The 14,641-nt window shown below is 34.3% G+C and overlaps 1 protein-coding gene across 1 annotated transcript; it reads right to left on the bottom strand.

Annotated features, from left to right (window-relative positions):
- Positions 1 to 387: 387 nt before the first annotated feature.
- Positions 388 to 13,581, bottom strand: LOC134260652 (sodium/glucose cotransporter 4-like). The gene is made up of 15 exons (XM_062743204.1): positions 13,498 to 13,581; positions 11,640 to 11,711; positions 10,377 to 10,481; positions 10,148 to 10,207; positions 9,924 to 10,028; positions 9,340 to 9,445; positions 9,148 to 9,228; positions 5,869 to 6,074; positions 5,617 to 5,752; positions 5,354 to 5,461; positions 4,965 to 5,115; positions 4,618 to 4,786; positions 4,279 to 4,494; positions 4,069 to 4,177; positions 388 to 649 (listed from the first exon to the last, which is right to left on the bottom strand). The coding sequence occupies exons 1-15, from the start codon at positions 13,579 to 13,581 to the stop codon at positions 408 to 410; spliced, it is 1,950 nt and encodes a 649-aa protein (XP_062599188.1). The 3' UTR covers positions 388 to 407.
- Positions 13,582 to 14,641: the final 1,060 nt, after the last annotated feature.

The following is a 14,641-nucleotide window of genomic DNA, read 5'->3' as shown; positions in this document are numbered from 1 at the left end:
TTTTCATTCTAATTGTTAGTCCATTATTCACACACCGACCCTTCTATGGATTTTTCTGTTATTTCCCGTTTTGGTGAACATTTTCCCATTCATTGCACTAAATTTAGGGACAACAATTAAACTGATCAACAATCTTTGAATTTATTTTCTAAACATATACTATATACAGGGAAATTTTCGCCCCCGTTTTATTTTTACCCCTTTCGCCCTAGACACAAGTTGGCGAATTTAAGACATTTAAAAAAATGCATGAATCGGCGAAATTAAACAGGGCAAAATTGTTTGGAAATATGAAAGGGCGAAAATAATAGGGGGCGAAAGTAACCCTGTATACAGTAATATCTACAGAGAAAACAATGAAATAAATGTTTTCTATCTTAAGTTCAATATACTCCTAAGGTAAAAATTCAATTGAAAAAGCCGTATAGGAAGCCTGTCACTATCATTCCTAAGATAAATATGATATTCAGAGTAGACCTCCATTTTGGATTCTCAGAAAGAAAAGCATTTGTTTGCTTGTCGTCAAAAACCAGGTCCTCCTGGTGGTCTTTCTTGGATGACTGTCCACAGATTTCCGTTACCCAGCGCCTCCAGAGAGGGCGAGCGTCGACGGAGGACTCAAAAGCGGCCGGAAGACTCTCACTAGATGCTAAAATGGAAAATAAAATTACAAAAACAAGTTTTTCTATATTTTCGAAATAATCACAATTTTAGACTTCAACCAAAAGATCAATTGGGAGAATATATATTACATACACGCAATTTTCAAAAAATTAAAAAATAAGAGACTAAGAAAAAAAACACAACACAGAAGTATAAAATAAATTAAATATAAAGGGTTAGAGATATTGCCCAGGCAACATTGTGAATGATCTATAGAACTTAAAAGAAATATAAAATAAATCAACTATAAACTGATAAATGTTCAAAGGTATATTGCTCACAAGCAAGAGAAATTAGATGATCAGAGATCAACAAAAGAATATTCCATTCGTTCAGCTGCGTATGTTGAAGTTCATTCACTTATTTATTTGTCTGTACCTGTTCCCATTTATCACTATCACCATTCTAAATAAACGAAACAAAATTTTTTCAGCATTTTTTAGAATACCAGTTGCATTCCCTTTCTATACACTGGTCTATATTTTGAGACTCCCTTAATTTTGATTTCGCCCAAACTTTGCATGTGCACTAAAGTTAATGTAAGTTATATATGGTATAAAAATGAAGAGTTTCGCTATTGCAGTTTTCACACAATAAAACCTCACTCGCCCCCTTAAGTTGGTTCATTTATTTGTCTGTTCCTGCCCCCATTTACCACTATCGCCATTCTAAATATACGAAACAAAATCCCTTCAGAAAAGAATATTTTTTAAAAAAGGTAAAAAGTAAAAAGTTTTACAATATGTTCATTAAAGCCCCATTATAACTCTAAAACCTCTGACCCTGGGCCACAAATTTCTAAATTGTTAGAACAGGACTCTTATTCATTCCATCAAGAATCCTATTCTAACACCAGAACCTTTGATCCTGGGGCCAAAGGTTTCACAATTTTGGAAGAAGCACCCTTGCTCATTGTAACTATGGTTCTAGGTTATCTTCTTCATATACAGAGGGAGAAAACATATTTAAAGACTTTATACAGTTTAACTTCTAGTTTATGATCATTAAAGCACCGTCCTAACTACAGGACCCTGACATTAGGCCACAAATTTCACAATATTTGAAGAGGCACCTAAACTAGTCATAACCATAAGAGCCCTGCCATAGGGCTAGAATTCTTGATCCTAGGCCACAAAAACAAGCACCCCTGCTCATCATAACCATACACCTAGTTTAACTACTAAATATACAGGGGGAGAGATTTTTAAAGTTTTATACAGTTTCAATTCATTGCATGATCTTTAGAGCCCCGCCCTAACTCCAGAACCAAAGACCCTGGGACTATGAATTTCACGATTTTGGTAGAGAGCTCAATGCTTATTACAACAGTGCCTTCAGTTTGACTCCATGATGAAAACGATTTTTAAAGATAGCAGTTATTTTAATGGGTTTGTCACACCCCTCAGGATCTGCGGTTGGGGTTGACTTTACCGGCCGAAAGGACCATGAAAGTCAAAATTTTTTTAATATTCGTTACCAGCTAATGCTACATGCCAAAATTATTAGAATGAATTAAGCTATTCATCAGAAGTTGCAAATGTTCTAAAGTTTACCACTCACGACGATGGACAAAATCAGATAGCAACAGGCCACCTGAGTTTTCAAACTGCATCCAAAAAGTCTAGAAACTTTTAGTGGAACCATCCCAGCCCTTTGGGATAAAAATTTAATCCTAAAATGAAGATTAACTTCATAAGAGAGCTTGAATAAAAAAATTTACAGAGCAGATTTTAAGACATTTTTCTAGGTATTGTATGCATGGCTTGAGACCTCATTTCTAGGGGCCATGGTTTCACAATCAACCTGAATCTTCATTGAATTTCATGTTTTCATATAACTGCAGTTAACGTTACCTATGCCTATATGGTGCAATGATAGCAGATTTAAAAAAAACAAACTTTTTTTGGACCCATTCTTAGCATAGTTTGAACAAGTCTACATAAACCCCCTCTACATAATGTTCTTTAAAGGGGCTGGGAGGGGGAGGGTTGTGGAAATTTTCAGACTATTTTGACCTCCTTTAGAAGAAGAGCTACATATAAAGATATAAAATGTTTAAATTTTAAAACTAAAATGTATGAAATTTTTCTTTTCCAAATGATGGTTGACAACTTAATATATCATATCTAAAAATTTAATTAGTTTTGAACATATTTTATTGTATAATTCATACAAAAGGATTGGTTACAAGTTCTTACAACTAAGAAAAACCCTTACCTAAATTTCCAATCTTTTTTTTAAAAAAGGATTTTGAATAATGAAACCCATTTTATTATTCCTTATTTCTATACTGTGAAATCACTGATTTTCGTGGGTGTTTAATTTTCGTTGTTTTCGAGGTATAGAGATAGATTTATGACCACCATGAAATGGAAAATTCCGTATGCATTACTACTTAACAGTTTCCAACCACGAATTCAAATCCCCACAAACCAATATTTTTTTCCTGAAACCTCGTAAATTTCACACCATGAAAATGTGTGATTTTACATTTTCCCATTGGGAAATTTAGCTCACTCTCAATTTGAAAAATAAACTCCTGCACAAAAATCACAAAAGCATTTTTTTTGTATGGTTGAAATTGATCAAGTAGTTCTTAAATCAAAGATTACGAGAACTCACCTCGACGAATGTTATCTATTAAGTATCACAATATCAATAATATTTTTTTCTAGTAAGTGTGCATTCCAAGCTTAATAACCATGCAAGTTTGGTTTAATGAGGGATTATAGTTATTATAGTTTTCTATAGAAATGAGTCTGCTCCAAAAACTCCAACCTGTTAAAAATTCAAGAAAATATCTAATAGTTCCAAATCTAGAGCAATATTAGAAGAGTCCATCCTAAAATGCAAAATTAATCATAATAGACTAAATATATTTTAGAAGATGCACATCAGCAAAAATACCCTTTTCACTCATCTAAAAAATGTAGGTCTGATACAGCATATGAAGAAGGTCTAGTAGTTTCCATTTTTAAATGCATCAATTACGTAAATTTCGTTCAGGGTTACTTTGGAAAAATACATATCTGGTAGTGGCCGTCCCTCGATGCATCATTTTTATAAGTTTGGTCCTTGTAGGACTTGTAATTACTAGGGAATAGACCTGCTCCAAGCACTTTAACCTGGCCATTCATCTGGAAAATTTAGATCAGATCCAGCATCCGCGATAAGTTCGGCAGTGTCCATCCCTAGATGCATCATCCATGTAAGTATGGTCAAAGTAGGACTTATAGTTACTTGGGAATGGACATGCCCCTAAAATTTTAACCTTCACGTCAGTGCCATTGGTATAGCATAAGCTCACCTCGACAAAGTCGAGGTGAGCTATAATAGAATTATGTACAATTATAGATGAGGAATATCGGACGCAATTCGACGGCTGTGGAATATGTCTTGCTTTACCGTTTGGTTTTTCTATAGAAATTGCAGAGTTTACGGTGCACAATTCGATATCGTCGTCTTCTTTGTTCTTCTCTGTTGTTATCCGAGTTTTCCATGTCAGATGTTTTATCTAAACAAAGTAAAAATATTGTAATTTTGTTTGATATTGTATGCTGAAATATTCTAACAGTCGTGTATATTGTACGTAGGATAACGTATGGTTTTAAATACCTGTTCCTCTGTCTGTGCCTCAGTGAGGAGGCTAATGACGACAATGGATAGCGAAGTGATGATAATCATTAGAGCCCCAAAGTACGTGTAATGAAGATTGGCAAGAACTGAGGGACGCGTGTCTTCTTCACCACAACCAGGCGCCGGGTAAGCCATATCCAGGCCTAGTCGGATGATCCCACATATGTGACCAATAGCTATCCCCCAAAAAGCCCCCTATGGAGAAAATATACAACATTAAAATGATAATATCTAAACAATACAATGTTCGGCAAACGGTTTTAATGTATTCAAATGCAATTTACAGGAAAGTAAATTTTACAACTAAAATATGTATACCTGTTCAGTCATTCGTTTCCAAGCAACGGCCAGGAAAAACAGCGCTCCAACTGGTGTTCCGAGATAACTCTGCACTGCGTTGATATAAGCAAAGAGTTGTCCTCCTTGTGAAGACCTCACTAATGGTATCCACAGGATGCTCACCACACACAGAGCAAAGACAAAGATCCTGTAACAGCATCAAAGTAATTATCTCCCTTACTTGTAAAATTGGTTAAATTTTTCACATAACTTTACCATGTTTTGATAAACACACAATTGGTGATCAAGGATCCAAGATACAAAAAGTTTCTTTCAAAAATTGCAAATGAATCTCAACAAATATTTTGTACCATCATCAACAATACCTCCCAACAATTAAAAGTTCCCTTTGTTTTGCTCTTGGGCGCATGCGCCTCCAAAGGTCCATTGTAAAAATGGTGCTTGCGCTATTAAAGATAGACGTTAGTGAGCTCATATTGGCAGACAGCATCACCGCCATTAACAATCCACGCACACCTATCAAAAGCAACAAAACACTAAAAACTTACGGTTAAAGGTTTCAATTTTTGTCACTTATCTATCAAATTTATACTTCACATTAGTAAATGATGAATTAAATAGCTACCCAATTTAAACGGTGTAAACTTCACTGGAGAAGTTTGCGCTCTATAATTGAAAAGATTAGATCAACAAATCGAAAACCTAAAATATTAAATTATGTTGCATGGTTAGAATATATGACGATAATACAAACCATATGGCAGAAGCTCAAGAACAAGTTTTGGGTAAGCTATATTGGAACAGCCAACAGGGTTATCACAGTACTTTTTACACTCCTCTGGATCCGAACATCCTACTTCGTCTGTAACATGATTATTAGGCAATATGCACAACTATGTATTGTACATGATAATATATAAACAAACATTGCATTTCTATTCTTTACAAAGTAAATCTAAATTTCTACAGTACTTATAAAAACAGTTTCTTTGTGTGCACTAGTGACGACAGATGTACCTGGATAGAGAGCCCTACTGATCATTCCAGGGAAGATCATCATGACAAGAGGAAGCATCTTCAGGTACCCCGCCAGCAGGGCCCCACCCTTGGCATGGGAGAGATTCCTGGCCGCCAGAGAACGCTGCACTATAACCTTATGCAAAAAATAAACAGTGGTTGTTTAAAATTAGAGCTTTTATGTAAATTGTTTGTAGCTAATCAATATTGAAATCAAGCAAAGGGAATTGCAATGAATTCGCCAGTTTATACCTGGTCACAACACCAATACCATAAACAACCAATACTCGACTGCAGAAGCAGACCAGGCCAAGGGTTATCAGAGTTCACAGGGTCACGGAAAATGTGAAACGCATCATCCCGAGGCATTCCGCATGTGTTGTTCTCATTCCGTATCGAAGGATAGGCTTCCATATATTTCTCCTGTAACTCACTATATCCACCGATTTTGTTAAAGCCTACGATAAAAACTTTCCACCGATTATTTCTGTAATGCAGTGCTAATATTTTTTTCTTGTTTCGCCTACAGGGCACATTTTTTTGCGTCGCCTGCAGAGCAGATCGACAATATGGGATCACTTTTTGGAGTAATTTGTTTTAAATTTTCAAGAATTTTCCGAAGAATTGGGACAATCGGAGGGTAGGTGGACTGGAGATGGATACCAAGGCATTGGATGACTATGGAAGATGTGATAGTCAATTGCTGTCTGTTATTTTATTTTGACCTGGTAGAATACCTCTGTCGCACCCATGGACCATCTTTGGTTATCATCAAACATGGGTAAAAATGGTGCGCATCAAGAAGGTCATTTATAAAGGTCTTGTCATGACATGAAGACATTCATCGAGCCCACTGTATGGGAAAAGATGGTTTTAGTATATCTACTACTACTGATACATGTAATCTAAATGTTCAATTCACAAATACGAGGCAGGTATTTATATATATTTATGAGTTCCTAACTGTCCTTTAAAAGTGTATGGTATACAGTCACCACACAAATTGAACTTTAAGATATAATTTAAATACATCAAGATTGGTATTTCAAAATGGGTCGTAATAGGCTCAGATGGCAAACTGAAACTTCCGGTACAAATGTACAGATGATTTCACACATCTGAGCAAATTCCACAGAAATTCTTATCTTTAAACTTAAAAAACAAAAATCTGACTGAAGATAGTCACAGATTACCTATTTGATGTAGAGGATTTTTAAATATTTATAGAGGAGACATATTTTGTGATCTAGTGTCACGATGGAGAAATTAGAGATGAATTTTACTATACTTTAAATTGCAATTTTACAGTAATGAAAGAAGAAAGTACATCCCTGAAAAGGTTTACTTTTACAAATTGAAAATCTAATATGTTTGCTAACTTGTTTAACGTTGATAATATATTAAATCTAAATGGTTTGGAAAAATGTCGTAAAATTTTAATGTCTATACATGTATTTCATTCTTAGAATCAATTCCATGACCTCTAAATTAATATTGTACATGTATACACATGTAAATTAATCCTAGTACTGAAGAAAAACTTCAAGAGGTCTGTGCAACATTTTATTCAAGAAGTGGTGTGAATCAGATGTGGATACACTAAAATTCCAAAGAATTTTTGGACAATTTGAAATCACTAAATTTTTCCAAAATCAACAGCTTAAAAACGTTTATACACAACCATTCCCAACGATAAACTAAAGTCTAAGCTTTTTGATATCATTGAGAGCTGCTTTTTTCAATAAAAATTGAACACGTAAATTTACTTACTTGGACATTGGTCATTTGCAAAATTATTTTATTAAAACACATTCAGATTGCACACATTCTGAAGTTGATATCAAAAAGATGCTTGAGATTCTGATTGACAATATCTATGTGGTTTTTGGAGACCAGGTCTTCGAATAATTTATTGGAATTCCCATGGGTGCCAATTGCACTCCGTAATTAGCAGACATATTTTTGTATTCATATGAAGCAGAATCTGTGCAAAATCCTATGCGTAAAAAGACGTGAGCAATTGCTAAGGCCTTCGACTCAACATACATTTAGATATATCGACGACGTATTGCCATTAACAATGGTAATTTCTATTCCTATGTCGATACCATATATCATGGATATCATGGAGAGTCTGATACATCTGTTTCATACTTGGATATTGTACTTGAAAAAGACATTAATGGTAATTATCTAACAACAAAGCTATATGATGAACGTGATGACATTAACTTTTCTATTGTCAATTTCCTTTACTTATGTAGCAATGTACCCTCATCACCAGCATACGGAGTGTATATATATCTCAGTTGATTCGATACGCAAGAGCATGCTCTATGTATGAACAATTTCTTAAACGAGGTAAATTATTGCCAAACAAGTTGATGAAACAAGATATCAACAGTTTCGTTTAAAGTCATCATTTCGTAAATTCTATGGTTGATACAATGACCTTGTCAGCTAATACAATTTAGCATGGAGCCAAATGCTAACTGACGTTTTTCATACTGATTGTAAGTCCATCATTTATACACTGAATTGACGACAGATTTCCCGTTATTTCCCGATCATGACAAGGGGCACACAGCGAGTGTGACCGGTCAGCAGGGGATGCTCACTCCTCTAGACACCTGATCCCACCACTGATATTTCGGAGGTCCGTATTTGCTCTGCTCCTATTTTGTATTGTTTGATGGACTTTGATATTGAATACTATTCATTATTTCCATATCCTTCATTAAACTGACGACAGATTTTTCCGTTACTATAGTACTTCTCAATTATGACAAAGGGCACACGGCGTGTTTGACTCCTCCATGGTACCTGGTCATCATCCCACCTTTGATGTTTCGGAGGTCCGTGTTTGCTCTGCTCCTATTTTGTATTTCACGGACTTAGAAATTGAATGCTGATTCTTATCACCATATCATTCTTTCAGATACTCTATACGCAGGCCATCTTAAGTTTTTGTTTGTAATTGAAAAGTTTTGAAGCAATGGTCGATGTATATTTGAAGGAAATTCTAGGTCAGTCTTTAACTTGAAATATGGTGTAATATTACAATTTTATCATTTATTTAGCTTTGAGGTTTAGGACAATTAATCACATTTATATTTGATAAATAGATTCCTAGGTAGCTCCCGGTTTTTTTTTTCTTTGCATGAAGTACTAGTATAAAATCTTAGTAGCCGATCAACGTAGTTTTTATCAGTGTATGAACGTCGAACGTGATGTTTCTGATATGACTTTTTCGGGATAAATATCTTTAATGAAGCCATACAGCAGGGACACGTGTTTCTTGGAACACTCTTTTTTGCAATATGATAATAATCTTTTTAAAGTTCATCCTATTGTACTTAAGAAACTTTTCATTAATTAACCATTGACGTATTATATGTTAGTTCTTTGAAAATGTCCCACATTTGAAAACTTGATCTGTGTCCTTAAACAATGTACATCTTGAAATTGAACAACTGACGCAAACAACTCCTGGTATGTAAATAACATAATGATAAACATTAAAATACATACTTATTCCAATCACAACAAACGAACCAAGGGTCAGAATAACAGTTTGCAAGGCATCCGTGTAAATGACAGCTGTCAGACCACCTGTAGTTTTAAAATGAACACATACTTAATATTCACATTTTCATTAAGTCTTGAACATGTTGAATGAAAGCTCATTGATCATAATTCATTTGTCTGTCCAGCTGTGTATACCTAGAACTGTGTACAGTCCGGTGATGACAAGGAGAGAGGCGATGGAGGCGTAGTTATTCCAGCCTAGAGCCAGCTGTATAAATAACGCCCCCGAAAAGATGCTAACCTGATGATAAATAAGTCAATAGTGTAAGTTTTGTGATAAAATAATAGCTAATAAGTTATATTTTACGGAAGCCCGTTGAGGCCAGTTCAGAGCGAGAAATATATTTATTGCGTTTAAACGCAATAATTATTGCGATTACCGTAATCGCAATGTTTGCGTTTAAACGCAATAATTATTGCGATTAAACGCAATGTTTTGCGTTCAAACGCAATAATTATTGCGATTACTGAGTAAACGCAATAAAAAGTATTTCTTTCTCTGAACTGGCCTCAACGGGCTTCCGTAATATTTAGATATGTTTATTTATTGATTTGATGTTAATGACTTAAGAGTAAAGTTCGAGATTCGATCTCTATTCGTTTAAATGAGCATGAAATCTCCATCGGTCAATAGATACAGGGCTATCCGTCACAAATATCTTAGATCCATTAAATCACAACTTACTATCAACCAGAAGAAAGTATGATTATACTCATACCGCCAGTTTTGTGACGATATAGAGAAGAAGAGACAGCAGGCTCATGTAGATACGGATTCGCTGACCCCCGAATCTTTTCCCAAGGTATTCAGGTAAAGTATAGACCTATAACAGAAACGGTGATCGTAGCGAGAATTGCATATACAAGTACGTACTATAAAAGATACGTTTTTTTCTTCTTTCAATTTTATTTCCTATTGAAAAACTTTTTTATTCAGTTTTACCTTTGCTGAAATATAAACGGGAAGAAAGAACCAGGCAGCAAGGGCAATCAGTGGAAGACCCTGAAATTTAAATAATTTTAGAAACAGGATTGTTTAAAAAAAAACAACAACAACACACTCTGTTTATAGAAGGTTGATTTATACTCTAAAATAAATGTAATAATAAAGGTTATGTCGATTAATTTCTTTATATATATATATATCACATTAGATCCCATTGGAACTATACCGTCCACTCGTAAGATATCATGGCTATTCCAGCAGCCGCCCCAGATCCTGCTAAGCCTATGAAATGTTCCGTCCCGATATTACTGGAGTAGATAGAGGCTCCGATCTGTGTAAGTAAATTTATTTATAAAGAAAAATATCATTTTTATATGAGGTGAATAACTTCTGAAACATTATATCTTAATATAGAATTTAAGGATTGAATTTAATATCTTCCAAATTTATACTGTATAAACTGGATTGGGACTGTTTACACTAATGTTTTATCAACCGCAAGTTAAAGTTGTTTATAAAGTAAATTGTAAACTTTTCCAGTATAGTTTATACCATATAAATTATGTAGCTTTTAAATTCATTACTTATTATTGATTTTTCATTTATTTAGTGTAACGACAAGCAAAACAATACATGAAAGGTCGTCGTGACATAGGCAACACAGTTTATTAGATTTTTATCCAATCAAATGGCGCGAATTATTTTATATATACTGTGAATCATTTATTTTTGTGGAGGTTTAATATTCGTGGCTTTCAGGGTATGAAAAGACCCACGAATTTATGTCCACCACGAAATGCAATTTCTAGCAAATATTACTTCTGAACAATTTTTCAACCTCGAAATCAAATCCCATGAACTAATATATTTTTCTCAAGCCACAAAAATTTGACCCCTCGAAAATATACAAATTTATGATTTTACAGTAAACACTATTATTTACAATAGATGTAATTTTCTATATTAAATACATTGGTTATCTACAGCATACAATACCCTAAGAATACAAGGAACCTTGTCTCTGCAGGGTAGAATACACAGTTGCAACTACAACTACACTTTAAGCATTTCCAATTGGCGGGTGAACGAAGAAGTATGTTAACTCATTTCTAAAATATCTAGCTCTTTTTCCCAAAGTATACATCACGATAAAAAAATGTGAATTGTACATGTTAACGTTAATTCATTAAAAGAAAGTTTTACGTTATAGTTTATACTTTAGCTTATCTTTTAATGGTCATAAACAGGTTACTTTTAAATATTAAATCTTACAACTAATTAATACAGGTAATGAGCATGCACAATTCAACAAATAACCTGAAGTTTTGTAATTTATACGTATATAATTAGCTTTTTCAAAATCAGTTGTCTATCAGTTTGAAATGCATGTACCACAATAAATTTTAATGAATTTTGATAAATCTGATACTAAAGATAAGTTTAAATACTGCAGCTGGGATATACAGATGGATAAATAGGGAAATCTTACCGGAAACCAGGTCATTTGTCGTCCTGCTAAAAAGTAGCTGTTCACGGTACCTCGTGTATGTCTCCAAAAAGCCTAAAGGAAAGATCAGCAATACCAGTAGGTATATACATTTGTAATTCATATTTTTAAATAGAGGTACTGTGAGCGTTTATGATCAAAAAGTAAAAAAAAATGTGTGAATTTATCATTTAATTTTAAGTAGTGGTATTGGAGGAGTTGGACAGAAGAGATGGATACCCTTCAATGTTAAAGAACAAATAGCAGTGGCCATGTTTTGGCTTGGACATCCCAAAATGTCTGTCGAATCAAAGTAAAATAAGAGATGCCATATATATGTATGTTGGATTCCGAAACTTTATAAAAATCCTTACAAACAAAGATACATTGCGGGTTCGAGTAAATGTTCAACTATGTCTCTCTCTTTACTCTTCACTAAGATATTGACAGTAGTGAAGGAAAATCTTCAAGAGTACTATGCAACAATATATTCAAGATATTCAAGAAGTAGTGTGAATCAGATGTGGTACCTAAGAATTCCAAAGAACTTTTGGACAGCCATTCTCTACGATTGAATTAAAGTCGAGCTTGAGATAAAAGATACTAGTACCACAGAGTCTGACACATTTGATACATATTTGAATATTTGATTTGAAAAAGACATTTACGGTAATATAACAACCAAGCTCTATGATGATGACTTTCACTTTTCTATCGTCAACTTCCCTTACTTATGCAGCCATGTACCTTCATCGTCTACATATGGAGTTTAGATATCTCAGTTGATTCGATACGCATGAGCATGCATGCTCTATGTATGAACAATTTCTAAAATGAGGTAAACTATTGACAAACAAGTTGATGAAACAAAAGAATATTCGCAGTCTCGTTTAAATTCATCATTTCGTAAGTTCTATGGCCGATACAATGACCTTTACAGCAAATACAATTTATCATTGAGTCAAATGCTGACTGACGTTTTTCATACTTATTGCTAGTCCATTATTTATACAATGAATTGACCACGGATATTTCCGTTTATTCCCGATAATACAAGGAGCGCACGGCTGGTGACCGGTCAGCAGAGGATGCCCATTCCTAAATGGCACCGGATCCCACCTCTGGTGTTTTGGAGGTCTATGTTTGCTCTGCTCCTGTTTTGTATTTTTTATGGACTTTGATCTTGAATACTGTTCGTTATCTCAATATGTTTCATGGTTCTACGTAACAGAGAGTCCGTGAACCTCTCATTAAATCTCATTCAGTGGTATAAGAGATAGGTACCCCAAAATTAATGGACGAATGTAAAGACAGACGGACGGATGAACACCCTATCACTATATAACCCCTGCTTTTCAATCGGTTGTTAAAATAAATATTCGTCTTTAAAAAGTTTATGTCCTTATAGTTACAGTAAAACTTGGCTATTGCGAAGTCCTGGTAACCTTCGTTATATCAGTATAAACCTTGTATATCCAATCTGAATGTTCATACTTTCCATCAATTATAATATACGAATTCAAAACTTCATTAGAGATGTAAAGATTTATGTTGAATTAATTTTAAGAGATAAATACTTATGAAAAGTAATCCCAGTTCAATTGTTTTTTAACCCGATGATTTAAAAAAAATCAAATCTTTTGAAAATTAGACGTCTACAGGACATGTTATTAATTTGCTATATCTGTAAATTAGAACATGAGATTTATCTATAACCTCACAAAATTTCAAGGAATTGTTAAAAACTTTATTTGAGATCAAAAATGCCTTCTTTATATACAACAAATATCCATTGGTTTGCTGAATTCGTATTCGTACTAAGCGAGTTAAAAAAAATTAATACACTGTATATAAGACTTACCCATAATCCTACTGCAAGCACTAGCACAAAGTAAATGACCACAACGACAATGTCTGACCAGTGGTCCAAGCCTCTGGCGACCATTCTTACGAAGTGGTAACCTTATTGTATCAGGTATCCCTCTCCCTGATGAAAGTTAAAAAAGTCATAAATGCTTTCATCATAAGATAGATTCAAATGTGGATCGGAAATTTAAAAAAAATGCAAAAATTTTATCAAGTGTCTTTGAACTAGAGTGTAGTTTCACGGAGGGTATATTATAAATGTGTTATTATTTTGTTAAGCACCTCATTGCATCAGAAGAAGGATATGGAGATAACAAACGGTATTCAATATCCATAAAACAATACAAAATAGGAGCAGAGCAAACATGGACCTCCAAAACACCAGAGGTGGGATCAGGTGCCATGGACGAGTGAGCATCCCCTGCTGACCAGTCACACCCCCGGTTGCTCCTTGTCATGATCGGGAAAAAACAGAAACATCCGTCGTCAATTCAATGTATAAATAATGGACTAACAATTAGAATGAAAAACGTCAGTCAGCATTTGACTTAATGATAAATTGTATTTGCTGACAAGGTCATTGTATCGACCATAGAACTTACGAAATGATGACTTTAAACGAAACTGCTGATAGTCTTGGTTCATCAACTGGTTTGTCAATAATTTACCTCGGTTTAGAAATTGTTCATATATAGAGCATGCTCATGCGTATCGAAAAAACTGAGATATATACACTCCGTATGCAGGTGATGAAGATACCTGTGTATTGCTGTATAAGTAAGGGAAGTTGACGATAGAAAAGTTAAAGTCATCACATTTTTCATATAGTTTGGTTGTTAGATTACCATTTACATCTTTTTGAAGTAAAATATCCAAGTATGAAACAGATGTTTCAGACTCTGTGGTATCTTTTATCTCAAGCCCACCAGGATATATCGTATCGACGTAAGAACGGAAATTACCATTGTTAATTGATAATACGTCGTCGATATATCTAAATGTCGAGTTGAAAGCCACAGCAAGTGTTCAATTCTTTTCAGCATAAGATTTTGCACAAATTCTGCTTCATATGAATACAAAAATAGGTCTGCTAATACGGAGCGCAGTTGGTACCTTGAGGATTCAGATTGTTGGAAGAC

This window comes from Saccostrea cucullata, unplaced genomic scaffold (genome assembly GCF_032062105.1).
Source record: "Saccostrea cucullata isolate Sc308-1 unplaced genomic scaffold, CSIRO_AGI_Scuc_v1 ctg1241, whole genome shotgun sequence".
Taxonomy (NCBI): domain Eukaryota; kingdom Metazoa; phylum Mollusca; class Bivalvia; order Ostreida; family Ostreidae; genus Saccostrea; species Saccostrea cuccullata.
The sequence above is the reverse complement of the archived record's forward strand: the minus strand, read 5'-3'. Positions and strand labels throughout refer to the sequence as shown.

Bases quoted from the DNA above. Each gene is read 5' to 3' on its own strand.
- LOC134260652 (XM_062743204.1), bottom strand. From the start codon at position 13,581: ATGGTCGCCAGAGGCTTGGACCACTGGTCAGACATTGTCGTTGTGGTC. The intron at 10,208-10,376 runs GTATAGTTCCAA...TTTAAATTTCAG, and splicing joins TGATATCTTACGAGTGGACG to GGTCTTCCACTGATTGCCCT. The intron at 4,495-4,617 runs GTATACATATTT...TTTTCTCCATAG, and splicing joins GGAAACGAATGACTGAACAG to GGGGCTTTTTGGGGGATAGC.